This window comes from Abramis brama (assembly GCF_963993115.1).
Source record: "Abramis brama genome assembly, chromosome: 24".
Classification (NCBI taxonomy): Eukaryota; Metazoa; Chordata; class Actinopteri; order Cypriniformes; family Leuciscidae; genus Abramis; species Abramis brama.
In genome coordinates this window covers 6,689,967-6,716,706 of record NC_139986.1, presented here as the reverse complement: position 1 = coordinate 6,716,706, position 26,740 = coordinate 6,689,967, and the positions used below count along the sequence as shown (strand labels likewise).

Below are 26,740 nucleotides of genomic sequence, written 5' to 3'. Positions count from 1 at the left end.
GATTTAAGTGTGGCTTGGACGAAGATCTCCGCTTCGTCATGCCCCCCGGCGATCTCTGCTGGATCCTGGGTACTTACATCAACTTCGTGCTGTGGACGAACGGATCCGCATTTACAGTGGGCAAATTAAGCGGAGGATGACAACAGCCTCGTCCAGCCACACCTCACAGATGTCGCGCAACCAGACCCAGAGCACAACCCACCAACACCCCTTACCACGGAGATGGCTCACCTCATCCAGAAACTTAGGCTTCTCATGATGCAACACTTAAGATCACGTAGCAGCGGAGACAGAAAAAGCCACAGGGAGCACCTGAGGCAGCTGGGTCTGAGAAAACTGAGTGGGGAGAACTGAAGACCACGAAGCAGTGGAGGCTGAAGACACCAAAAGCACCTGTGCCTGACGGGTCCACACAGGGAGAATGTATGCTCGTCAGGTCCCAGCAGAACTCTCCCAGTTCTAAAAAAGAGGACCTCACCTCATCGCTGGTCTTCAGTGATGCATCAGAGAAAGCTCAGCACTCAAGTTTCTCTGATGCAACACTGAAAGGACCAATGACCAGAGGAGAAAGTGGAGGCAGAAAAAGCCACTGGGAGCACCTGTGCCTGCTGGGTCCCCAAAGGAAGCACCTGTGCTTGCTGGGTGCTAGGAACCACTTGTGAACGTCGGGTCCCAAAAAAGATAAAAACTCAGGATCCATGAGCATCTGTCTAAGCATCTGCCAAAGGCCGCTTTAGAAACACCCAAGCCCATCCAGTCTCTACAGAGGTTACCTGTGACTGCCTCAAAGGTGCTCACATGCTCCTCACATGGAGCACCAATGCCATACAAAATCACAGATATGCCAAAACTAAGGGTAGGGACACACCAAACCGATACCAAAGAACTAGCGCTGATGAAAGCCGACTATACACTATATTGCGAAAAGTTTTGGGACGTCTGCCTTTACATGCACAACTTTAATGACATCCCATCCCTGGCCGGATGCACCAGCTCTGCGCAAGTTACAACTTACACCGTGTCCTAACCAAACGTGATGCGATAAGATTCCAGCGACAAATTTGTCTGTCCACACTAGACGCCACTGCGAGATGCGTCAAAATCAATCAAAACCCACAGCCAATCAGAACAGCGTGTGGGCAGAGTCTTGCGGCAAGTGCACAGCACCAGAGAGTAATCTTGACGGCACTCGCAAGAAAATGGATAAGTAGGCTTCATAATCAAATTCACAAATATTACACCATTTAAACATTATTAAAAATGCATTGGCTACTAAGTTACTAAAACAATATTTGTCAAAGAATACACGTTTGAACATTCTTGTTTCCATTTGTTTAATTTCAAGATCTGAGGTGAAAGCTGGGAGCACTAAATGATATTCAAAGTCACATTGCATACATAAGCACATACACAGTACCTGAGATTATCATTGCCACACTTTGTGTTTGTTGTTCCAGCTGTGACGTCGCAGAAAAATAGAAACCGTTTCTAAAAAGAATCGTCGCGTGTCGCCGTCGCAGCTGGTTAGGACAAAACTCTGATTAACATGGAAAAGTTACCTTTTATCTCGTGTAGCGTGTAGTTAGGACACGGTAGTTTTGAAGTAAATGGCCACTAAGATACAACTTATGCACTACTCAATATGTTTGCATTGCACCATTAAACTTAGCTGAAGCGTAACTCTATGTATAAACTAAATATTTATGGAAGCCTCCGATCAGGAGTAACGTTGGAATAAAATAGCAGACAGACTGAACTGCATCAATAAGCTCTTTTTTACCTGACAGACTTCAATTCTTTAGACATGATAATCCTGACATTTACACTAGCTTACATTTTAAGAGAGAGAACATTATATGAATAGATTACTTTGTTAGCACCGCTGTGTGCATCTGTCCCATGGGTCCGTGTTGTGCATGTCAAATAAAATCAGTCATAATCAATAAATGTTATTTCTTATGTTTTTTATTTATTTATTTTTGATTAATACTTATTTATTTTTTATCAATACTTATTTATCCTTATTAATGTTGTTTCAAATACAGTTTCTGAATGTTATTTACATATAAAAACACTTGATCATAATTAAGTGTCGTATTTAATGGAAACTTATTTTTACTGTTAGTTAAGTGAGGCAAAACAAGTTAGAATAAAGGATTAACTGAGATTTACAGCAATTAAACAACTTCTGCTTGCGTATTTGAAGGCTGATATTGGATCATTGAGGGTAAACGTCATATTATGCGACTACGCATTACTTTACGGAGAGTTTACGACTTACTAGCTATGTTTTATCTTGTGAACAAATGGTGCAATGGAATAAAGTACAAAGTATAGTTACAAAATAGCTAGTAGTTACTAAGGCTCTAGTGTGGACTTTACGTTCCAATTTAAAGGAACACTCCACCCATTTGCATTAAGCTTTGCAATGTTAGAAACCCAGTCATACTATTGAATGGTCGTGCAACATTTTCTCATTTTCCCCTGAGACGAGAGAAATCTGTATTTACCTCTTTACACTTCCTCCTACAATGACGCAAAAATCGTCATTTTGCGTCATTGTAGGAGGAAGTGTAAGAGGGGGGATTTCTGTTAAGACTACAAGCACTAGTTCCCACCCTTTCAAACCCGCCCATAGGGGGTTGGACCTAATGCGCTAACAGACCTATCACAGATCAGTGCCAGTGCGTTTGATTTCACCGGCAGAATGAATGAATGGCGACTGTAGAACGCAAAAGCCGAATCCCGGACATTTTGTGCGATATGCGATCTCAAAAACCCGGGCAGACTCACGGAGACTACTAGTAACTTAGCTTAGCTTTATTGTTTACAACTGCTCTCTAACCGGTAGGCGTGGCTTGGGAGTGGCCTCGTAGAGCAGCGAAGCAAGTGCATTCTGGGAGTTGTTGTCTTTCATCCACATGAGCCAAAAATACATTTTCTGGCTTTTCTCAGTCTAGAAAGATCCAAATTCAAAAATAATTTCACATTTCTTCTACATAAATGACCCAATTTAAATACACATTCATCTTTCCAGAGGTGGAGTGTCCCTTTAAGAAAGAACTTATGAACGGCTGGTGCAAGCCTACCCTGATCCGTAGGGTTTAATGTGGTGTTGGCCCACCCTTTGCCGCTATAACAGCTTCAACTATTCTGGGAAGGCTTTCCACAAGAACGAGGGTTGTGTTTATCGGAATTTTTGACCATTCTTCTTGAAGCGTATTTGTGAGATCAGGCACTGATGTTGGACGAGAAGGCCTCGCAGTCTCCGCTCTAATTCATCCCAAAGGTGTTCTATCAGGTTGAGGTCAGGACTCTGTGCAGGCCAGTCAACTCACTCATCCAAGTCTTTATGAACCTTGCTTTGTGCACTGGTGCACAGTCATGTTGGAACAGGAAGGGGCCATCCACAAAGTTGGGAGCATGTAATTGTCTAAAATGTCTTGGTATGCTGAAGCATTAAGAGTTCCTAAGGGGCCAAGCTCAACCCCTAAAACAACCCCACAGCATACCCCCCCACCCCAAACTTTACACTAGGCAGAATGCAGTCAGGCAAGTACCGTTCTCCTGGCACCCGCCAAACCCAGACTCGTTCATCGGATTGCCAGACAGAGAAAAGTGATTTGTCACTCCAGAGAACACATCTCCACTGCTCTAGAGTCAAGTGGCGGTGTGCTTTACACCACTGCATCTGACGCTTTACATTGGATTGGCTTGGATGCAGCTGCTCAGCCATGGAAACCCATTCCATGAAGCTCTACACGCACTGTTCTTGAGCTGCTGGAACAGAAGTCTCAAGCCTCTTTAGTACATAATTGTATAATGTGCATGTATAATGTTAATGTTTATAAAAAAAAAGGCAAATAGTGAAATATTTCTAGAAATAAATATACATACACTTATTTTTAATTTCTTACATTTTTAAAAACTTAAAACACATTATAGCCTATTGCACACCTAAATTATCTTCAAAGTCTCGATTTACATTCATTTTTTTTTTTACTAAACAACTACTACTAAAAAAAAAAACTAATATAACGGCATGTTAAAAGATCTAAAATGGCAAACCGTAATGTAAATAATACATTTAGTAATTAGAATATATTTTGCCATTAAAGCCACGAGGTGGCGCTGTAATCATCTCATAGTACTCATGGATCATATGCATAGATTATTTGACAAATAAATTAGTTTTACAACACATAATTAGGATATGTGTTGTAAAATGTGAAATAAACTGAATTGAACTAAACTGGAGAGTACTAGCCTACTGTTACTTGAAAATTTTTATTTTATTTTATTTTTTTATTTTAGCCTCTTATTAAATCAGACGCCTATCCAGAGCCCTCTCTCTCTTTCTCCTGTGCATGTCTTTGATCACAGGTTTGGAAAAAGGCAGCTGTCGTGCTGCTCCCTCCCACAGAGCAGAACAAACGCTATATTCATCTGCCTCTGAAACTCCCCGGAGCAACTTCAGAACAGACGGAGGACAATAATATCATTAAATGCAGCTGGACGCAGACACGCACACCGTCTGATCTGTTCCACCGTCCGTTCTTACAATGTGGAAGATCTGCGGTGTCCTGATCGCCTGGGCTCTGCTGCTCATCCTGAATGTGCGAGCTCAGTCTCAAAACAGGTAAGTTTGTTCAGTCATGATGCGCGCGCACTGAATGCTCATGTATGATCACAGCTAGCGGCGCGGCGGATCTCACATACGAAACCGCTGTGCATGCATGTCAAAGTTTTATGATGCATATAGGCTGTATTGCAAAAATGAATGCTGCATCGATGCAGGTGTTTATTGTTCTTTCTCTTGCCTAGACAGACCTTCACGTGTGGTGGTAATATCACAGGAGAGTCGGGTGTTATCGGTAGTCAGGGTTATCCGGGCGTCTATCCGCCGAATACCAAATGTGTATGGAGAATTACTGTAAGTAACTGATTTATTATGTATTCGGATAGCTGAAATGCCGACATATAACTGGCATGCGTCTCAAAGCTAATATAGTTAAACCATATTTGCATTTCCTGAAGAAAATATTATTGCCCTGCAGCAGCAAAAAAAATAAAAAAATAAATTACATTAAGTTTGAGGCTTTGGCACTCTGGAAATTAAATATCGCAGCGAAAATATAACAGTTGCCATGTTAAAGAGGCTATGGTTAAAACACGAGTTAGAATTCGCTATAACAAAATTAACCAATCAGAATGAATTAGATTCGATTTTGAATACTCTTTGAACACTCTTATCGCCTTTGAATATCATACCTTTCTGTATAAAAAAAATATAACTCAAATAAGTTTGAATATGCAGTATTGATGAAATAATTTGCAAACAATCAGTTTCAGTCATTGTTAATATCTGTAACCTTTCATTTGCAAGTCACGTGACTTTTTCACTTATCAGCATTCCACATAATAAAAATATAAAAAGGTAATTGTGACTTTTTATCTCGCAATTCTAAACTTTTTCTCTCAGAAAAGTGAGTTCCCACAATTGTGACCTCACAACACCATAAGGACAAATGATAATAATAATAATAATAATTCAGGATTGTGTGATATAAACACACAATTCTGTCTTTTTTCCCTCTCAATTGCAAGTTTATATCTTGCAGTTCTGACTTTATTTCTCACAGTTAGATACATATAAACTCAGAATTGTGAGGTATAAACCTGGAATTGTGAGAAATAATGTCAGCATGCAAGAAAAACAATCAGAGATTGTTTAGGAGATAAAAATGTGCAAATAATTAATAATTAATCTTAAAAAGTTTACAGATAACAGATAGCCTAACAGCTAAGGCTGAATTGATCAATGTCCATGTTTGAATATGTCTGAATGTTAATGTTTTGTGGGTAAATAAAAAAAGAAGAAGTAAAATGTAGTTCTGCATTGCATGTGCTGTAATGATGATGCAATAGAAAGTCGTGGCAAGAATCAGTGTGTGTCTGGTTGTGATCTCCATCTGGTTTGGCTGCTGGCCACATTACATCCTTGTGGCAACTCCAGACTCATTCTAGCATTTTATTGCATTGCCGTCATTGCATATAAGAGACTTAATTGGTGACCACTCTGACTAAGAGAGATTGTCCACTTTATTTAAAAATCTTAATTAGGGCAGAACCTGATTTCCATGTTGCTTCAGTAAAAAAAAGAAAGAAAAAGAAATAATAAAATAAAATAAAATAAATAATATACATATATATATATATATATATATATATATATATATATGCTTATTAGTTTGCATTTCACTGTTTTTATTCTTTTTGAGAGATGCTGAATCTGTTTTTGTGCAAGTGAGATGAGTAAATGCATGTTCACATTTAGCCTACAACTGCAATAACCATCATGTTCACACAGCACACACAAAGCCTCAATACTTATGATTTCTCTCAAAATGAGGACAGGAGAGCTGTCAGCCAATAAATGGGAAAACAAAGTAACATGCATTACTTTATTTGAAAAGGTAACTCATAGGTAACTATGTTTAGTTGTAAATTTAAAAGCAATAGGTGTTACTTTACTCGTTCCTTGAAAAAGTAATCTGATTACGTAACTTGTGTTACTTGTAATGTATGAGCCTACATATTTGTTAGTATAATACTTTGGAAAGATTTCATAGTCATGGTTCTTGAAGTATTTTTCCATTCATTCTCTCCATAGGCTTCTGATAAACAATCTTGAGTAAAACATTTTAAGCCATGAACCAAAGCAATCATGAGATGCATCACAACATTACAAACTTAGTCATTTGAAAAATGCTAAAGTATTTAAAACATTTTTTGAGTTTAAATTAAAAAAATTCTTCAGACACTGCAACAGTCATCCTATGCCGTCGCTCTGCGGCATCTTTTTTAAAAACCTAATTCAAAATATAATATTTCCAAAATGTTAAAAGAAAATTGAATGTTTTCATGTGATACATATTCGCAGGGCTGAGTTCACCAAACTTGAACTTTGGAACACAGCAAAATTTGTATAAACTTGCGTATGAATGGAAGTCAGTGGAACGAAAAGTGTTGTGTGATCACGCCCTTTAATATCACAGTGAAATCATGTTTTTTTTTTATGGAATTTTGCAGTATTTATTATAAATGATTCATCCTGATTGACAAAATCAAGTCCCGCCTTTCATGTTTTCTTGTTTGAGAAGCAGTTTCACTCGGATATACATCACAAAAGAGAAGAATAGGCTATCACAACTTCTATCTCATGCCAACCCCATGAAGCACTGAAAATGACGTATTTAAATAAAAAATGTTAGTACAATATAAATATAAGTGTAAAGTGTTGAGCTGTATAAAAGTGCATTGGGTCACATTTTAGTTTAGGGTCCAATTCTCACTATTAACTAACTATTAACTACGACTTTTGCCTCAATAAACTCCTAATTACTGCTTATTAATAGTTAATAAGGTAGTTGTTAAGTTTAGGTATTAAGTAGGATTAAGGGTTGTAGAATATGGTCATGCAGAATAAGGCATTAATATGTGCTTTATAAGTATTAGTAATAAGCCAATATCCTAGTATTATGCATGGCAATTCTTATGGGTCTCAATATGATGTCTGCTTCTTGCAGGTTCCAGAGGGCAAAGTGGTCGTCCTCTCATTTCGTTTTCTTGACTTAGAGAGTGACAACCTGTGCCGATATGATTATGTGGATGTTTATAGTGGCCACGGCAATGGACAGCGTCTCGGCCGCTTCTGTGGGACGTTCAGGCCGGGAGCCCTCGTTTCCACAAGCAACAAGATGCTCATACAGATGATGTCTGATGCCAATACAGCTGGTAGTGGCTTCCTGGCTGTGTACTCTGCTGCCAACCCTAATGAACGGGGTAAGAACATCTTAAAAATGGACCATATATTTGGAAGCTAATAAGATGTTTTGTTCTGTTCAACTCAGTAAGCCAAAATAGTTTATGAGGTGTTTTAAAGGAATAGTTCCCTCCAAAATGAAAAATCCGTCATCATTTACTCACCCTCATGTCTTTCCAAACTTATAAGACTTTTGAAACACAAATAAATATATTTTTAAGGAAATCTGAGATATTTCTGTCCCTCCAATCCATGTGAATCGTGCGGTTTAATCCAAGTCTTCTGAAGAGGCACGCTCACTTTATATGATGAACAGATTTAATGTAGGCTTTTATTCACATAAACATTGATCAGCACTCAAATATGGTAAACATAAGCTCAATTGTACTTGATGCGTGAGAACAAACCTCATTGGTTCTTGCGGAAGCTCAAACGTGCTGCGTAACCAGGCGGCAACATTCTAATCTGAAAAATGAAGCCTACCCGGAAGTGCGAAAAACTGCAATACATCGAAAATCCACTAGAGGGAGGTCCCAAAAGGGAGCAAATGTCCATAGACCCCATGTTAAAATGTCCGTTTTCACAGCATAAATTCATGTTTTTACAGGTTGGTCCCATGGACTTTTATTGTATTTTTCGATAGCTTCTGAGTGCCTGACAACTGTGAGGGGGGTGAATTTTTTTCGAACTCGTTAGTTTAGATCGTATTTAGATATAAAATGTATGACAAATAAGGGTGTGGTTAACTTTGATTGACCGCTTGATTGACAGCTTAGGCTGCGCCAAGGAGAATGACAACATAAGAAGCGCCATTTTTTAACACAGTTGAAATATAATACTACTGTTTCTGTATCATGAAATGTAGTTTTAAGAGTTTTTCAGGCGAGAATGTAGTTGTTTAAAGCTCAAATCTGTGGTTTATTTAAAGATTATGAAAATTTTATCCAGTTGTGAGATCCAGCGATGACCGGGCGCTCGGCGCTCATGTACCGCGCCTGGTACAGCTTTTCCTCGGCTAGTCGTTCTGACGTTTGCCGCGGACTCTGGCGTCTCTGTAGTGGTTAAACATGAGATATAATTCGTCTTGTGTATATCTAATGGGCGATTTTTGGTCTCGTGAATCTATAATTTGTTCCCTGGGCAATCGTTTTGGCTGTGGGGAAGTTTCATAACTTTATAAGCTATTTAACTTTACCGTTGTATGGTTAGACTAGAGCGCTGACTTTGTATGTTTGACTGAATTGTTTGCTTTATTTGTATAGCTTCTTGTACCTTTTACTTATACTTTTATAATGGCTAATATTGATAAAACTGAAATTTAACAAAAAGAGACTGGGTTGAGTTTTGTCATTTTAAATTTTAATACAACGAAGATGATCTGTAATGTTGTTTACTGCAAAATCTGTTGTTTAGTACAAATGCACATATTGCCTGGACCATATTAAAATGTTTAATATTTTTATATTATATTTAAAACGAAAAGAGGCAGGTTTGTGTTTTATATTTTGTTTTTTTATAAATAGGCAAACGTTATGTGCAGTGAATATAATCAATACGCGGTGCCTGAACCACATTTGAGTGGCTATAATGTTTAAGATTTCTTTAAATGAAAACGAAAAGAGTTAGTATGGTGTTTTATAACATATTTCGTTGCCTAAAATATACACAGAGATAACCGGAGTAGCAGAGCAGAAGGTGGGAGGGGTTAGGATTTCCCAAGATTTTCCAAGATGGCGCCGCCCATACCCCCCATTAACGGCTTCAAAACCGTTCTTCAGAAAGTCTATGGGTGACGTCACAGACGCTTTGTCCATATTTTTTACAGTCTATGTGCGTAACACGAGAATGAACCTCATTGGTTCTTGCGGAAGCTCAAACGTGCTGCGTAACACGAGAATGAACCTCATTGGTTCTTGCGGAAGCTCAAACGTGCTGCGTAACACGAGACTGAACCTCATTGGTTCTTGCGGAAGCTCAAACGTGCTGCGTAACACGAGACTGAACCTCATTGGTTCTTGCGGAAGCTCAAACGTGCTGCGTAACATGAGAACGAACCTCATTGGTTCTTACATGCTTAACTCACATGGATTTATTTAACTATCTCTTCATGAATTTTTGAAACGTCTTTGAAACGTTTGAAAGAGTTTTGGATAAACAGACTGTAATGGAGAGACAGAAATCTCTCAGATTTCATTAAAGATGAACAAAAGTCTTTTGAGTTTGGAACGACATGAGGGTGAGTAAATGATGACAGAATTTTCATTTTTTGGTGAACTAACCCTTTAAGGATTAGTTCAACAGTTGTTTTTGATTGTAATTTGGTGTTTATATACAATCATACTGCCCAGCTCTTCCAAAATATGATCCATGTTGCTGTCCATAAACTCAGATGCTATTACGCCCGGATTGTGTTTACGTGGGCAAAGGTCAACTTTAATGAGCAGTTAAGAGCTATTTAACATCTGACAGCTCCTAGAGAAGTCAGAGGTCAGTATAACGCTAGCTGGAGAAAAGAAATGGATCTTTAATGCTCCAATATAAACCGTTTCCGTTCAGTAAATCACTGAAAGACCTTGTCGATTTACACAAAAGTAAGAAAAACCTGGTTTTACTTTGACTAGTTAAAGAAAATGGGATTTTCTCTGCAGGGTCTGACACTTGATTTAGAACACTCTGGAGGAAGCTGGAGAACATTGCTGTGTATTTCATGGCATGATGTGGAATTTCTCACAGACGTTTTCCCAGTGAATCAGTGATTGGTCAGACCTCCAGGGGCTGTCTTGCTCACTGAGTAACTGTATAAGTGACGAGACGTCTGTTTGGCTGAAGCAAGACAGCTGGAATGTTAATGATTTAGATTGTGTCTCTGTTTGTTTGTAGTTGACGGACAACTGATGCGTGTTGGAAACAATGGAAGCTTGCTGTTAAAGCCACACGATTAATTGTTTCTCGATTCAAACACCCATGCAATCTTATTCCTAATGACAACGATTCAGCTATGCCTATCAAACCTTTGACGCACACGATCACAGCAAACATTCAAATCTGTGTTTGTTGGCGCTGCCGCTGACCCAGCTAGAGAGCAGTAGTCATGTATAGGTATGAAACAGCTGCACAAACAGTCTTTTCAACCACACAAGTATCACTATTTCTGTGTTACAGTAATTTAAATGATCACAGAAGTAATGGGATAAAAGTTTATAGTTCAGATATAAACACTAATGTCTAAAGTAGCGTTCAAAATAGAATAAAAAAAACCTTTTCTGTTTTGAAAGTAACTTTGACATTTCGAATAAAGATAGTATAGATTACATCATTATACGTACTGGTGAATCGAGACTGTCTTTATTTGAAGCTTCATGTTACTTTCAAAAGGTGTTTTACAGAGACTGTTAAAAACTTTCATTGAATCATTCATTTGAGAGATTCATTAAAAAATGATGATTCATCCAGTAATGAAACAAGTGAAGCCATTGAATTTTTTTAATTAATAATACTTTTTTCTTTCAGAACCAGAATAGTAAATTATATGTTATTTTGTTTCGCTGTCTATTCAGAATTGTAGGAGAATCGTGATCTCTGTAAAAATAAATAAATACTTAATTTATCCAGAATCGTGCAGCTCTTTTTGCAGTCATCACATCACTGATGTTATCAGGTTTAAGTTGTGTGCTAAAAGCTGGGCCAGTGCTTATTTTGGTCACCCACTATGTGTGAGTCTTATGAAAAAGGGTCATATTTCATTTTTCTTTTTTCTTTTTTTGCTATTTTCTAATTAAATTCATTAGAATCATACATTTTCATTAGATTCATTATATTTCTTTACTGTAATACAGTGATTTGTTCTGTATGAAAACCTATACAAATCTTTCATTAAAGATACACTATGTAAGTTTTGGAGCTCTAGCGGTTAATAAACAAAACTGCATGTGTCTTGTGGAAGAACATTGTAGCCTGAGCTAATTCTCCCTGTTTATGTATGGAAACTCCCTGTTAACAACGATGTTCTAAAAACGGAAAAATTTTTCCTTTGCATTTTTCACGTACAGACAACACCATTGTCAAAATGATGTCCGTTCACACGGATCTGCGAAAAAGGCTAAAAACGCTGTATTCTGCTGCCAGGCCAGTAGTTGGCATTGTCACTTTGTGAAGAAACTATGCGCCTATAGCCTGAACACGTAATATGCATGCGCATAACGTCACCGTTTTCACAAATTTCACAAAATGTCACAAATTTCACAAATCAGTGTTCAAAAGTTTGTGTTTTCAGGCCCCCAAAATGCCATTGTTGTGTAAATGAACGTCCAAAAAGCATATTCAGTTTATAAAAACAGAGTCGTGTAAACGGCCCCTACAATAGTCTGAATATAAACACTTATTATAGGTGTATCGTAGTGATTCAGGTTTAGACAAAAACATGGGTTGGAAGATGGATTTATGTACTCGCTCATTATATAAATTTTGAACAAAAAAAAGTTACAAAGTGTACCTTTAAAATTAGTGTACATTATTGTAAACCTACAAATGGCTTACTTGTATTTGAATTTGTGACATGGGCTTGTATTTCCTTGTGATTTTGGGGTGAAATATGATTGGAAACATTTATGACGGGTCTAGTGACTTTCAATCTTTTTAGTATAGCGTAGCAATCCAAAAATCCTGTTTAAAATGGCAGAGATGTTTATAGTGCAATTTCATCATATTTTCTGGGTCAAAAATAGGCTTAGCACCTTTTAATATGCGCACCAAAATCAATACACACTGCTTTCGTTGGCATACAGTTCTAGAAGCATCAGCTTTGGATAAAGGGCTTTGGCAGCTGTGTTGAAGGATTAAGGCAGGAACTGCACGCTGGGACCAACAAGTCTGTAAACTCTCTCGTAATGACAAGACTGTAGGGAAGTACATTTTAGAGTCCGCCAATGATGGTGCTGTGCAATTATCTCATGCACTCCTTTTAATTAGGGGTGAACGACCTCACACTGGATGCTTGGTCTATGTTTAGCGTTTCTCTCGTGGAGTTTAGGAAACATTTCCTAAACGTCTGTCTGAATGGATGTTTACAGGGGATCAGTACTGTGGTGGGAGATTGATGAAGCCATCAGGAACCTTCAAGACCCCTAACTGGCCAGAGAAAGACTATCCTGCTGGAGTCACGTGTTCTTGGCATATAGTAGCACCCAAGAACCAGGTGGGCTCATCATTATTTTATTTTTTTATCCTTAAATTGGCTACAAAAACAATTAATGGCTTAACAGACAATCAATAGTTTTATCGATTTAACTGCACTGCAACATTTGTACAGAATTGATCTGGATAATGACTCTAAGGGTGTGTTCTCACTTGTACTTCAGTTCTCTTGGTTCTTCTTGGTCGAAAAAAAAGGCATTTAGTTCTGGTTCGCTTGGCGTTCACACTGTCATTTTTAAGACCAAACCTAAATGTATGTTTTGCAATGGAACTTCCAAAACAATGCTGTTTGCTGGGCTAAACGTGCTTGTTGTATGCGCGTACATATGATGATATTTCTACCAACAGAAGAGCTTACAAAATGTGTAAAGGAGTCAAAACAGTGCCAGGAATGCAAGGAGACACAGTTCTGATACCTGTACCAAACTGTGGGCAACATAGCTCGAGACGAGACAATAAAAACCATGTATGCCCGAGCTGTCCTTTTTATGGTCGCATCTTGTGACATCACGACCAGTTTTTGTTTCGTTTAGATGTCTTTGGTCCATGTTGCGTTCATATATCAGTCTAATCGCACCAGATTTTGTTTGGAATAGGGCCGAGACCGATTTTTTCAGCAGTCTCAGTCCACTTGTTTGGTGCACACCAGGGTTCGGATGGCAGCATTCACGCTTATTCAAATAAACCGCACTAACAGAGCAATCGCACTAGAGTTTGTTTTAATCGAACCAAACCTGCCAAGTGTGAACACACCCTAACTTTGCAACATCGACACTGTTATTGAACTGAATTGAATCAACATTGAACTGACTTGATCTGAATAATGATACTATTTTTGTCTTTATAGCTACTTAAAGCTGAATTGAAATTTTCATAATTGATGAACTTTGCAACTCTGACATTGAACTGAAATAAAACAACACTTAACTAAATTGAGCTGTATAAGGACACTATTTCCTTTTGTAGTGCTGTCTTACACCTGAAATTGAATTAGATTCATTATTAATTTTACAACATTAATACTTATTTTCCTGTTTATTACAATGAAGCTGCTTTGAAACAATCTGTATTGTATAAAGCGCTATATAAATAAATGTGACGACTACAACCATGAATGATACCTCACAATATAATTATTTTTCTAAGCTTTTAGACTTACGATTTTTACCTGGAGGATATTAAAATGGGTGAAAAAATCCCAGTTTTACAAGTAGCGTTGATTAAAAGTGTAACGCCATCATCATCATTTCAGATATTCCTTAATCGTGTTTTTTGCATATAGCTTAAACATTTGTCCTTTTTTACAGATTATAGAGGTAAAATTTGAGAAGTTTGATGTGGAGCGGGACAACTATTGCCGTTACGATTACGTAGCAATTTTTAATGGTGGAGAAATCAACGACGCTAAAAGAATTGGGAAATATTGTGGAGACAGTCCACCAGCGTATGTATCAATGCATCATATATATCATATCAAATGTATTACATCAGTCCTTTGCTCTATATTCAAGATATAAACATGCTGCTGTTAGCAATACTTCTTTATTTGCACTTCACATTCTGTGTATCTCTCTGCTTTAGGCCTGTGTTCTCAGAGGGGAATCAGCTCTTCATTCAGTTCCTCTCAGATCTCAGTTTAACAGCGGATGGTTTTATTGGTCATTACAAATTTAGACCAAAGAAGTTTCCCTCCACAACCGTTCCACCAACCACAACAGCACCACCCACTACCACTAGACCTATACGTAAGTATTCTCCGTAATCATACTGCATGTAGGTGGAGAGCTTAATGTTAGCCTACATTATAGGTGTTGACTTACAGTTAAAGAGGTCATATTATGCCCTTTTACAAAGTCTTGATTTTGTTTTTGAGGTCTACTAGAATAGGTTCATGCTCAAATCTTTCATATATTTTAAATTGTTGCAGCACCTCTCTTCCCAGTCGGTCAGTAACGCTCTATTTAGTTCCGTTCTCTAACTGTGCGTTCACACCAAACGCGAATAGCGCGTCAAATTCGCGTCTACCGTGTCTAGTTGGACGCTTGAACATTTTTAAAAGTTTGAAGCGAAATTGACGCGTGTCTGAGACGAAATCCGCTTGTCTGTTTGCAAGATGGCTGATGTTGATCGAGCATTCATCGAGAGAGTTACCGCATCGGAGCGAGGATCACCCTTCAGGACACCAACTACAGGCGCTCTATCCCAGCTGCAGAGCGCCTGTCCATCTGTCTTCGGTTAGAAAATGTATATGAAATTTTAAATACAGTATATTAAATATTGAAAAACTATCCATGTTTTTCAAACTGTGGTATGGATACCACTGTTGGTGCTCTTTCTAGTGATACTCACTAGAATATACTCACTTTCTAGTGATACTCAGTGAACTGCTATATTGAATATTATATTCTGCTATATTGCTATATTTATCCCATCACTTCACCACGTGACAGCAGCAAGCAGGCTCCTGATTGGTTAACGCGGTGCGAACAGACGCCAAAGTTCAGATTTTTCAACTTGGGCGTCAGACGCGAATTCGTGTCAAACGTGTGAATGCACAAAAAGCACCAAATAAAATCATTCGTGTGTATCGTGCCAGACGCTCAATTCGCGTCGCGTCCATCCCGGCGCGCTAAATGCACTGATATTGAGAATAACTCCCTTTGTAGACCTTTTCATGCTTAAACAGCAACATTACACACTAAAGAAAGTTGAAAACGTTAAAAAAACTTAATAGGTCCTATTTAAAAGTCAATGACTACTCATTAAACATCCCTACTCAAAAGACCAACCTGGATTTACCTGCTGCCATGTTAACGGTTTCAGCCATTTGTCACTCACCAGCCATTCCGGTTTTCTGCAAGATGAAACTAGTCACATTAGAAATGAATGATTTAGCTTTCTAGCACCTTATGAAACTGCAGTCATATGAGGCAACATGTAATCGCATTGTACATCTGCTACATACACGTGTTCAGTCCATTAGATGAAGATGTAGTGGAAAGTAAATGATGCAAGATCACTCAATGCAAGCCTGCCAATGAGAGATGGAACAAAAAGGACAATTCCTGACACTGTGTGCATTTGATCATGTTGCTGGCAAAATCATTCTTAATCAGTATTTGTGTCATGTTTTCCAGTAAAAGTAATATTAAATAAAAAATTTGCTTCAGAAGCAAAATTGTACTGGATTAAGACTAAGAAAATTTAAATCTGACCACAGTTGCTCTTCATTATTTGTCTTTGGCTATAGGGGAAACCTATATTTCTCTCTATGGCTCTGGGGGAAACAAAAGGGAAATTAATACTTGAAGCTAAACTGTCTTTTTTTAAATATTTTATAAATGCTCTTATTTTTAACTTTCCTGAGTTCTGAGTCCTGAAAACAATTTATCAGGGTTTGCACAAAAATATGAAGCAGCACAACTGTTTTCAACATTGATAATAATAAGAAATACTTCTTAAACACCATGTCAGCATATTATAATGATTTCTGAAGGATCATGTGATACTGAAGACTGGAGTATGATGCTTAAAATTTAGATTTTCCATCACAGAAATAAATTACAGTTTAAAACTATTCAAATAGAAAAAAAGTTACTTTAAAGTATAATTAAATTTAACATTATTACTGTTTTTACTGTATTTGTGATCATATAAATGCAGCCTTGGTGAGCATAATAGACTTATTTCAAAAACATTACAAAATCTTTACAACCCCTAACCTTTGTGAGCTATATGTATATATGTATATATTTCCAAACATTTCCAAAATTTGCCATTTGTACACAATCAGTGAATTATGTGAAAAGCATTTAAACATTATTAAATTATTTTAAATAGTGTTAAATAGAGCTGGGAGTACAACACTGCTACAATACTAAAAATGTACTGATATTATTTGATGCATATCATTTAATCTAAATTGAATTACTTACATTATTTAATTTAATTAAGTAAAAATATAATCGACAGACAGGACATTCAGGCAAATTTTCATCCTTTTGTTCTTCGATACTGGCTTTAATATCCAATTTCCGGAGCTTGAACCTAACCCACACTTTCTCACTTTTTGCACGCATGTACTAAAAGACAAACTCCGCTGGCTCAGAGTCAGCATGCTACAGTAAAACTTCTTGAAGTTTTTTTTTTTGCTATCTCTGCTCTCCTCTCCAGCTTTGAAGTACTCTGCAGCGCTGTGTCAACAGAAATGCAAACGGAAGGGAACCCCTGAGAGCCACTACTGTTCCAGCAACTTTGGTAAGAGCAGCACTCTGCAGTTGATACTAACTTTTTTGCTGACACATGAAGACAAACACACACAAGCGCAAAGTGAGGTGGGAATTTGTAGGTGGGGGGCATCAGAATAAGTGGAAACAAGCTTTGATTGTTCACATTTAGTCTATAATCTTGTACTCTTCACAAAGTGCATGTTTTATGGCTCTTTTTCAGCATGCTATCTTTGGCCTGCTGGTTTGTGTCAACGTGTTTCAAAAGATTCCTTGAGCATTTTTTGCCCTCAGCACAGTGGATTTGTGTGTGGGATACAGTGCTCTAGTGTAAATAGACTGCAGTGGACTGTGGATAAACCGCTGGTAAATGGGAGTGTTGATTCAGTCGAGCTCTTTGACCGCAGTCGCTGCCCCTGGAACAGGTCTGCAATGTTCACGTCCAGGAGCTAGTAGATATTTCATTATGATTTCTGCTGTTTACTTGGATTTGCATATGGGGAAATCCTGTCATTGGTGGAGACCAGAGTCATGATGAGAAACAAGACCTGAATGTGAACGAAGGTGGAAAATTACATGCACATCAAGTCATATTGCTTTAATCAGACCCTTTATGTACTGTGGAAATGGATAAACACAAGTTTATGAAAATAAATGTTCAAATAATGGGCCTAAGCCATATTTTACGATTTTTAAACCACTACTATTACTATTTGATCTATCAGGAGGAGTTGATTTTGAAGTTTATTTGAAGTACTAAAAACAGTGTTGGGGAAATGCATTATAAGTTATGTAATCAGATTACTTTTTTTCAAGTAACTACTAAAGTAATGCACTACTTTTAACTTTACAATAAAATATCTGAGTTACAGTTTTAAATGAGTAACGGAAGTTACATTGTTTTCCCATTGTTTTTTTTCCAATTCAACCATACTAACAAGCAAAAATTACTTTTGATAAACATCTGTCTTTTGTTTTCATTTGTTTTTATTGCTGAAATAAGAGCGTTGAACTTTCTTCTCCTGCATTTGGTGTGACTGTGAAAGGGTCTTTACACTTGCCAAAAATAGAACTTAGCGGTACTGCAGGGGGTCCGCCAATTAATGTTTGAAAACAAGTTCAGCCCAGATGAGGAAAAATAACACAAAATAACATAACACATTACCTTCCATAAAAAGTAACTAAATAACACAATTTTTTTTACTTTTTTTAGGAAGTAACACAACATTATAACACGTTACTTTTAAAAGTAACTTTCCCCAACACTGCTAAGAAAAAATAAAGAAAAGCCCCCAAATGAAGATAATTCAATCACATTCGAATTAGTGGTCTCTAACGCGTTGTTTTTATCTTTTTGACATTTTAGTTATCACTGGAACCGTTATCACCGCTGTAACGCGAGAAGGTAGCATGTACGCCACCATCTCCATAATCAATGTCTACAAGGAAGGTAACCTTGCTATCCAGCAGGCTGGCAAAACCATGAGCACAAAGATTGTCATCCTTTGCAAGAAGTGCCCCTACGTCAGACGAGGTAAGTGCCTGCCTCAGCTTGTTGTAAACAGTAACACCTAAGCCCAACGTATACTAGTGTACGTGCACAGTTATATGCAAAGCCAAAGTATTATCCATTTGACGCATGCACATTACGATTTGCACTACCCTTCTGGTCTACAGGAGATATGAAAAATATCTCCCCTTGAGTTATAACCCATATACACATCTTTTTAATATTTTAGGCTAGAGTTGTACAAATGTGGGTACTTTCTAACCTCACTGCCCAATCTCTCATCTACATAGCCGTCCATTGTTGTTGTAGCTGGCACAAGCTTCTGTCTCTGTTTATTCAGTTTATTCTTTGACTACCTCGTGAATCAACGGCCCTGGGGCACTGTTGTAAGGTGACCGAGAGAGCTCAACACACTGCAACTGAAGAAAACGCATGCAAATAGAGAAAACACCAGCAAATTAAGAAAACATCTTCATCAGTTTGACAACACATGTGCTGCAAATACTCACAATGCAACCAAATACAGAAACATGCTGTAAGTAGCATAAAGCTCAACACGCTGCAAATGAGGAAAACATGCAAATAGAAAAAACACCAGGAAATTAACAGCAAATGTGCTGCAAATGCACAGAAACGCGCACAAATACAGAAATTTGCATGCGTTTTCTTCAGTTGTAGCACGTTGAGCTCTCTCGGCCACCGTACTGTTGCCACATTGTGGAGAAACTAATTATTGTGAAAAAACAAAAACATTTCAGTGCATGTGAGACCTGTGCGTACAAAGTGTGTGCAGTTAGAAAACTTGGGCTGCTGTCCGTACTGTGTTGATGATAAAATTCACGTCACACGCACTGTACACAGACCCTAGAGAATGTGTAAAAAGTGAAGTATACTTTGGGCTTAATGTGCTAGACAGTTTTATCTTCCACAGACATCAGCTAAAACACATTAATGTAACCTCTCATATTGAATAAGTAGTTGTGTTCCTATTAGTAATGCTTGTTTGCTTCTCGGTGTGTAAAAATAAAGGAATATTTCAGGTTGTTTTCCACAAACTATAATAATTTCCAACAGGCTTGCTATTGAACTAACTGTGAGCTTAATTTTTTTGTAAGATTTAAAAAATATTTTTTTTTTTTAAAGTGATCCAAACGTTCCACAAATGTTTGCAAAACATAAGGTTGGCTGGTTCTATTTTGGTTATGAAAAACTTGTTAAAAATATTAAGTATGAACTTAAAAACGGTTCCCTTTCCAAGCAACTAGTTTCTCTTTAAGGTGCATTCAGTAGTTTGGTGTTTATTAGAGTATTCCTCATCAGCTGCCGCTGCTCTGTAGATACACCAATAGGCATACAGCATTACAGTCGCTGTTTGGTGATGCAAAGAGTGAAAAACTTACTATCGTGCTTTATCAGTGGAGACAACAGTAGAATCAGTACCTGTATGACCGAAGAAGCAGAAAAGGCCAAAGTGAAAAAACAAGCATAAACATTGGTATGCATTCACAATGTGTAAATATTTGATGACAGAGAAAATCCTGAGTAGTGATGCCCTCATGGCTTTTTTGTTTTTGGACAGGAAAAGGAATTAATTATTGTGTAGATCTCTCTAAGGCTACGTTCACACTGTCAGTGTTTGGGATTGACAACCGCATTTACTTTGTCCCATTCACACAGCAACTTACAGTAGTATCTCTAATACTGTCTGTATTAACGTGCAGTTGGAGTCAAGCCCGTATTCTCCTACCAGTTATCATAGCTACTAATCTAATCATAGGTAATCATAGGTAAGACTGACTCTGGTGACTCCCTTGATTCTAATACTGTTAGACCTAACCTCGGCTTTTGATACAGTTGATCATAAAATTCTCTTATCCCGACTAGAATGTTTTGTGGGCATCCAGGGAACTGTCCTCAGTTGGTTTAAATCAGGGGTTCCCAATCCTGCTCCCGGCGATCGACTGTCCTGCACAGTTCATCTCCAACCCTAATCAAACACACCTGAAGCAACCAAAGAGCATGTCAGGATCACTTGAAAATTAAAGGCTGGTGTGTTTGATTAGGGTTGGAGATGAACTGTGCAGGACAGTCGATCGCCAGGAGCAGGATTGGGCACCCCTGGTTTAAATCATATTTAACGAATAGAAGTTTCTCTGTTAGACTGGGTAATTTTTCTTCCTCGCCTGCTCAACTCTCCTGTGGAGTGCCGCAGGGTTCAATTCTCGCACCCATTCTTTTTTCCCTGTATTTACTTTCTCTGGGCTCCATTTTCAGAAAGCATGGTGTATCATTTTACTGCTATGCAGATGATACCCAAATTTATTTACCTCTGAAACACAACAAACTTGCTGCTCTGAAATCTCTTTTTGCATGCCTAGATGAAGTGAAATTGTGGTTTTCTCAAAATTTCTTATTTCTGAATTAATCTAAAACCGAGGTTATAGTCTTTGGCCCCCATAAAAACTTTAAGAGCAGTAACATTGACCTGGATTACCTTGGTCCTTTTACTTCATCATGCGTTAAGAACTTAGGTGTTTTCTGGGATAAGAACCTCAAATTTGAAAAACAAATAAATGCGGTGATTAGTTTTTTTCCATCTACGTCTTCTCTCTAAGATTTAAATCCTCTCTCTCTGAGAAAACTTGCTTATCTCCAATTAGTACAAAATACCACTGCAAAGTTCCTCAAAAGAAAACATAAATTTGATCACGTTTCTCCAATTTTGAAATCACTGCATTGGCTACCTGTGCATTTTAGAATTGAGTTTAAACTGATTCTCTTTGTTTTTAAATCCTTAAATAATCTGGCACCGAGCTGTTTGTCTGAGCTACTCTGTCCATACAATCCCACACGAAATCTGAGGTCTGGTGATAAGAGACTTTTATCTGTCCCCAGATCACGATTAAAGCATAGAGGAGATAGCCTAGGGCCAGCAATAACAAAGGCTCTGAGGAACAGCCTTCTGGTTTACATCAGATCGGCACTGTCTTTAACTGTTTTTAAATCTTCTCTTAAAACCTACTTTTTTTCTTTAGCTTTTAATTCATTGTGAGCTTCTGTCATGAATGTGTGGTTTGGCCTCGTCTCTTTATCTTGTGTTTTGTTCAGCACTTTGGTCAGCCATGTTTGCTGTTTTTAAATGTGCTATATAAATAAAAACAAACTTGAAACTTGATAGCGACCATGACCAACAAGTCAACAAGTGACAAAGTAATACCAATGATGGCACTTGTCCATAAAACTGAAAAGTTGTATCACTTTTGAGGTGACAAGAGTCCAATCGAGCCACGAGTTCATTCATCAAATCTTCATTACCAACAGGTGACAGCATCTTTTATATCTTGGATGGAGAAAGGAGCATTTGAATTGCGCTTACGTTTGTTTCGAGTTACTTGCGCAACCCATGTTCTCTGAATAGGGAACAAGATGCTGCATAGCGATGCCGAAATGGGAAAGGCCCTTGGGGTGGTTCTGATTGTCTGAACCCCAACAGAATTGAGCCAATTTATTGGCTGATGGCGTGGGCGCCATCTTAGCACAGCTACGTCACTTACTCTTGATGTAGTGAACCTGCATCAGCATCTCGTTCCCTATTCAGACCACTCATTTACCACTGTGCTGACCAATTCTCCAAATACACCTGACTAGGAGATAGGGGCGTCCAGTAGGAGGACTTTCTCTTTTTCACGAATCTCAGTGAGATTCAACCAAAAATGGCGTTCAGCAGCCACCAAACCCACCATCATACCCCCAACCACATGTGCACTGTGCTTAGTCGCACACAGCGGCAGGTCTAGCTCTACGGAGCGCCTTGTTTTAGAGGTCTGCATTCCCGCGGCTGTCCCGCGGGATCCGCGGGACCCGACCAGATATTTTGCGCCGCGGGATTAAATTTCCGACTAAAAAACGGTAGCGGTCGGTAACTCTGGTGTAATTTGAACGGGAGCGGTCGGTCATTCAATATCACGTTCCCGACGCCGACGTTCTTTCAGAACAGCATATCTTCGCTTTACCTAATCTTAATCTTATCGACCACCCGGTATAGGCTACAGTCTGCCCTACATATTGTTCGGTTAAGGCCTACATATTTTGCTTAATGACATGTCATATTTTCTTTCTTTCTCTGACACTTTTCCTGTGTTGACAGCAAAATGTTACAAATTTTGATAATACGAATAAAAATAATAGCCTACACTTCTTTTTTTCGCTGCAACATTTTTTCCCCTACTGTCTGCAGCAAAATGTTAAATTTTGTATATTGACAAGGCGAATAAAATAATAATAAAAAAATGTTTGTGCAGACTACATTTTTATTTTCTCTGTGAAAATGTACATGTGAAATTCTGGGAGATCTATATTAAGCGGGATGGTCGGGTCGGGAAGAAAATTATTCTAAGCAGACAGCGGGTGAACAAATAGTGTATATATAGCGGGAACGGGTGGGTGCGGGATATAACCCCAGCGGGAGCGGGCGGGAGCGGGACTTAAAAAACAGTCCCGCGCAGACCTCTACCTTGACTGCTTCCGGTGACAGGCCCCTGCCCTTGTCCATTTCATTAAGGAGGTCCACTTGGTAGGCCTGAAGAATGACCAAGGCATTAAGCGCCATATCTGCCTGGCCAGCAACCATGTAGGATTTGGAAGTGGTCCTACAGGGCTTAGACTTCCGAGATGGAGCGGAAGTGGGTTTTTTTTTTATGCATGAACTCGCTGGAAACCGCTGCGCCCTGAAACACTACAGGTGGAGGGGTTGGCAGAACGGGAAAAAGGCTGCTTCCAGGATCTTGAGATCTTGTAATAAAGATAATAATAATAATAATAATAATAATAATGTTTATTTTCTATAGCGCCTTTCAAGAACCCAAGGTCGCTTCACAATGCAATACAAATAGCAAACAAACAGCAAGCAAACAGATACAAAGGCCATCTGTTTATAACAGACAAACAATTGACATGAATCAAAGAAAAACATATTGTACTATTTATCAAAGCATACAATTACGACAAAGTAAGTAGCAAATAGGGCTGAGAAAGTGGAGAACAGAGAAAACAGTGTCGAGGATACTTATTTATTGGGCAAATGGGGTGCAAATTAGATTGGCCGCACAGAAAATGCTCGTAGAGCTTGGATGACTGAAAATCATGAGACTAGTAGGCTTTCAATGTTGAGCCTCTCAGTAGCATTGTTAGCACGTCTATGGGCTCAGTGTAGGTCGCACTTCCTAGCCGCTAGGTGGGAGAGCGTCGGCCGCAGGCCCAGAATCCTCCGAATCAGATGCTGCGGTGAATAAAACATCCTCCAATCCAAAGGAAACGGCATCGCGTACCTCTGTACTGGGGCATAAATCATTTTGTTTTTCATAGCCTCGCGCTCGACATCCGATCCCCTAGTCTCGGATTCATGAATGGCCTCAGCCGCTTCATTGCCAAAGAGCGACGGGTGAGAGCGGTTGAATCCTTCTCAATGCAAACAAGCAAGCCTCACGTCGGTTAGCTTTTATGTTTAAAATTCTCACAAAACCTACAGCTAGAAGTGCCATGAATAGGCTCGCGAGCATGCGACAGGCTTACCCTGCAAGTCATTGCTTGCAATAAAGCGAAAGCATTGTGGCTGGCAATGACGCAGATCCATTGTGCTCACCAAGAGGAGAACGAAGCAAGTTCCATTTTATGCGGTCGCTGAAGCACAAAGAGAGAATGTCCTAAACAAAATCATCTAGCACGGGCCAGATAAACCGCTTCTTCTGAAGAAGAAAATCTGAGGAGCAGATGGCTTGTTCACTATATCAAAAATGAGCGACGTAGCGCTGCTGAGGTGGCGCCCACGCCATCAACCAATAAACTGGTGTGATTCGATTCAGGTTCAGACAATCAGCACCACCCCAAGGGTGTTTCCCATTTCGTCATCTCTGTCTCTGTAATTTACCGAAAGCGAAACCACACATGATAATCTGCAACACATGGTAGACACGTGTTTATGCAGAGCAGAGCAGCGGTCTCACACTGTATGACGTGAAAACTATTTGTCCAGTCCGTTTCCATTCACACAGCAAAGTTTTTTTCGAGAATACAATTGTGAAATTTACAGCTCTGAGCTTGGTTATAGAAGATTTTAACTCCCGTAAATAACTGTACCATGTGTGAATAACTGTATCAAAGGGATAGTTCACACAAAAGTGAAAATCTTTTTCATGAAATCTGAGAGCTTTCTGTCCCTCCACTGACAGCCTATGTAACTACCACTTTCAAGCCCCAAAAAGGTAGTAAAGACATCATTAAAGTAATCCATGTGACTTAAGTGGTTTAACCTCAGTTTTATGAAGTGACTCGAGTGCTTTGTTTGTGCAAAAAAACACAATTTACCATTTTATTAACAAAATATGAATCTTCAATGCGCGTTCACGAGAGCACCACGACGCATGCGTCTTGAGTTGACGCGAGAGTGACAGTACGTGAAGGTGTGTTGGAGATTTCTTTCTGGGGCTTGAAAGTAGTAGTTACGTAGGCAGAAAATGAAGGGACATGGCCTAAAACTCACTAGTACCAGTGTAATTTCCATAAAACTCAGGAGAAGATCATGCTGATCCACATCGATAGATGGCAGCGCAGCGTTTAACACCATGGTATTGTACTTAAAGTACTCAAAGAACAGCAATGCTAATGATAGCTAAATAACTACTGAATGCACCTTTAAATAAACAGTTCAGACAAAAACTTAACTTGGAAAAACTTTAACTTAAGTTGTGGAAATGTTAACTTTTTCGTAAAAAATAACCAAATGCGAGTTTGGAACAACAAGGGAGTAAAAAATCGCACATTTTTTGGGTTAACTCACTGAGTTTAGTAATGATGATTTTTCATGACGAAATCTCACTGTCATATGTTTATACAGTATATAAACATATGGAGTGGATAGAACAAGTGAGGCCCCAGAGAAAAGCTGATCCAAAGCCCCTCCTGAATGTCTCTGCCGTTCCGTCACTGCATTCAGGTTTTATTTGTGTGGTGTCGCTAGGTTTGAACTACATCTTCATGGGCCAGGCAGATGAGGAGGGCCGTGGAATGATCGCCCCCCATCATTTCATCATGGCTTTCAAGGCCAAGAACCAGAGGGCATTTAACATGCTGAAGAACAAACGTTGCTGAGCTTTTACGGAAAATCTTTGGTCTTGAAATCCACTCATGGGTGTGTGATGTCTTCATATTTGCCCTGCATGTCCCAACTTCCTTCATCGCCCTCTTCTGAGGAGGCCGAGGACTGTTGAAGCACGTGGCACACACCTGGTTGGGCTCTCTTGGTTCCTACTTCTCTTCTTACTGTTGTGATGAGCATCAAAATGACAGCAAGAGCAAAAGTAATAAGACATGTCAAGAATACTGGAATGTAAAGAGCAAGATTATGGTGTTTTGAATGGCACAGTTTACAAGATATTTGTAGATTTTTGATCCAATAACAAAGTTAGAGGAGCTAAAAGGCAATAAATTAGTAGCACATCTTTGCTGTTTTTGAAATCATGCTGGATAATATTTAAATATTTTCAAAGAAACCTATTCCTAGAGGTGAATGTTAAGTTATAAATTATTTGTTTTATGAGAGGAAAAATAAAGTTCATTATCAGTTAAATCTCAGATATTGTCTTCCTGTTTTTATTCAGTCTTTTTTTATTTGTATTTTTGTAAATTAAATGCATTATTTTCCAGAATCAGATTTGTTTCAAGGAAGTTTTCAGTTGAAAATATTTAGGTAGTCCACATGTTCATGTCAGGACATCTATTTCTAAAATTGCCTAGGGCTCATAGTGCTTGACTGTGAAGGGTACTATTCTAATGTTTAACTCCTTAGTAAACTATTAAAAGGGCCATATTCTATAATTGTGTAGCATCCTTTTTTTTCTCACCTAATAAAGTTGCTCAATATTTCTTGTGCCAGAAACAGCTGTGACCATTTTACATACTCTCTCTGATCATTAGAATTAAGTAGACTGT

At 38.5% G+C, this 26,740-nt stretch overlaps 1 protein-coding gene across 1 annotated transcript; it reads left to right on the top strand.

Annotated features, from left to right (window-relative positions):
• Positions 1 to 4,352: 4,352 nt before the first annotated feature.
• pcolce2b (procollagen C-endopeptidase enhancer 2b) lies at positions 4,353 to 26,383 on the top strand. The gene is made up of 9 exons (XM_084102925.1): positions 4,353 to 4,639; positions 4,825 to 4,933; positions 7,590 to 7,845; positions 12,895 to 13,019; positions 14,326 to 14,462; positions 14,600 to 14,763; positions 17,192 to 17,275; positions 18,611 to 18,778; positions 25,770 to 26,383. Exons 1-9 carry the CDS (start codon positions 4,563 to 4,565, stop codon positions 25,898 to 25,900), a joined length of 1,251 nt encoding a protein of 416 aa, XP_083959051.1. The 5' UTR covers positions 4,353 to 4,562; the 3' UTR covers positions 25,901 to 26,383.
• Positions 26,384 to 26,740: the final 357 nt, after the last annotated feature.

Bases quoted from the DNA above. Each gene is read 5' to 3' on its own strand.
- pcolce2b (XM_084102925.1), top strand. From the start codon at position 4,563: ATGTGGAAGATCTGCGGTGTCCTGATCGCCTGGGCTCTGCTGCTCATC. The intron at 14,764-17,191 runs GTAAGTATTCTC...TCTCCTCTCCAG, and splicing joins CACTACCACTAGACCTATAC to CTTTGAAGTACTCTGCAGCG. The intron at 17,276-18,610 runs GTAAGAGCAGCA...TTGACATTTTAG, and splicing joins CTACTGTTCCAGCAACTTTG to TTATCACTGGAACCGTTATC.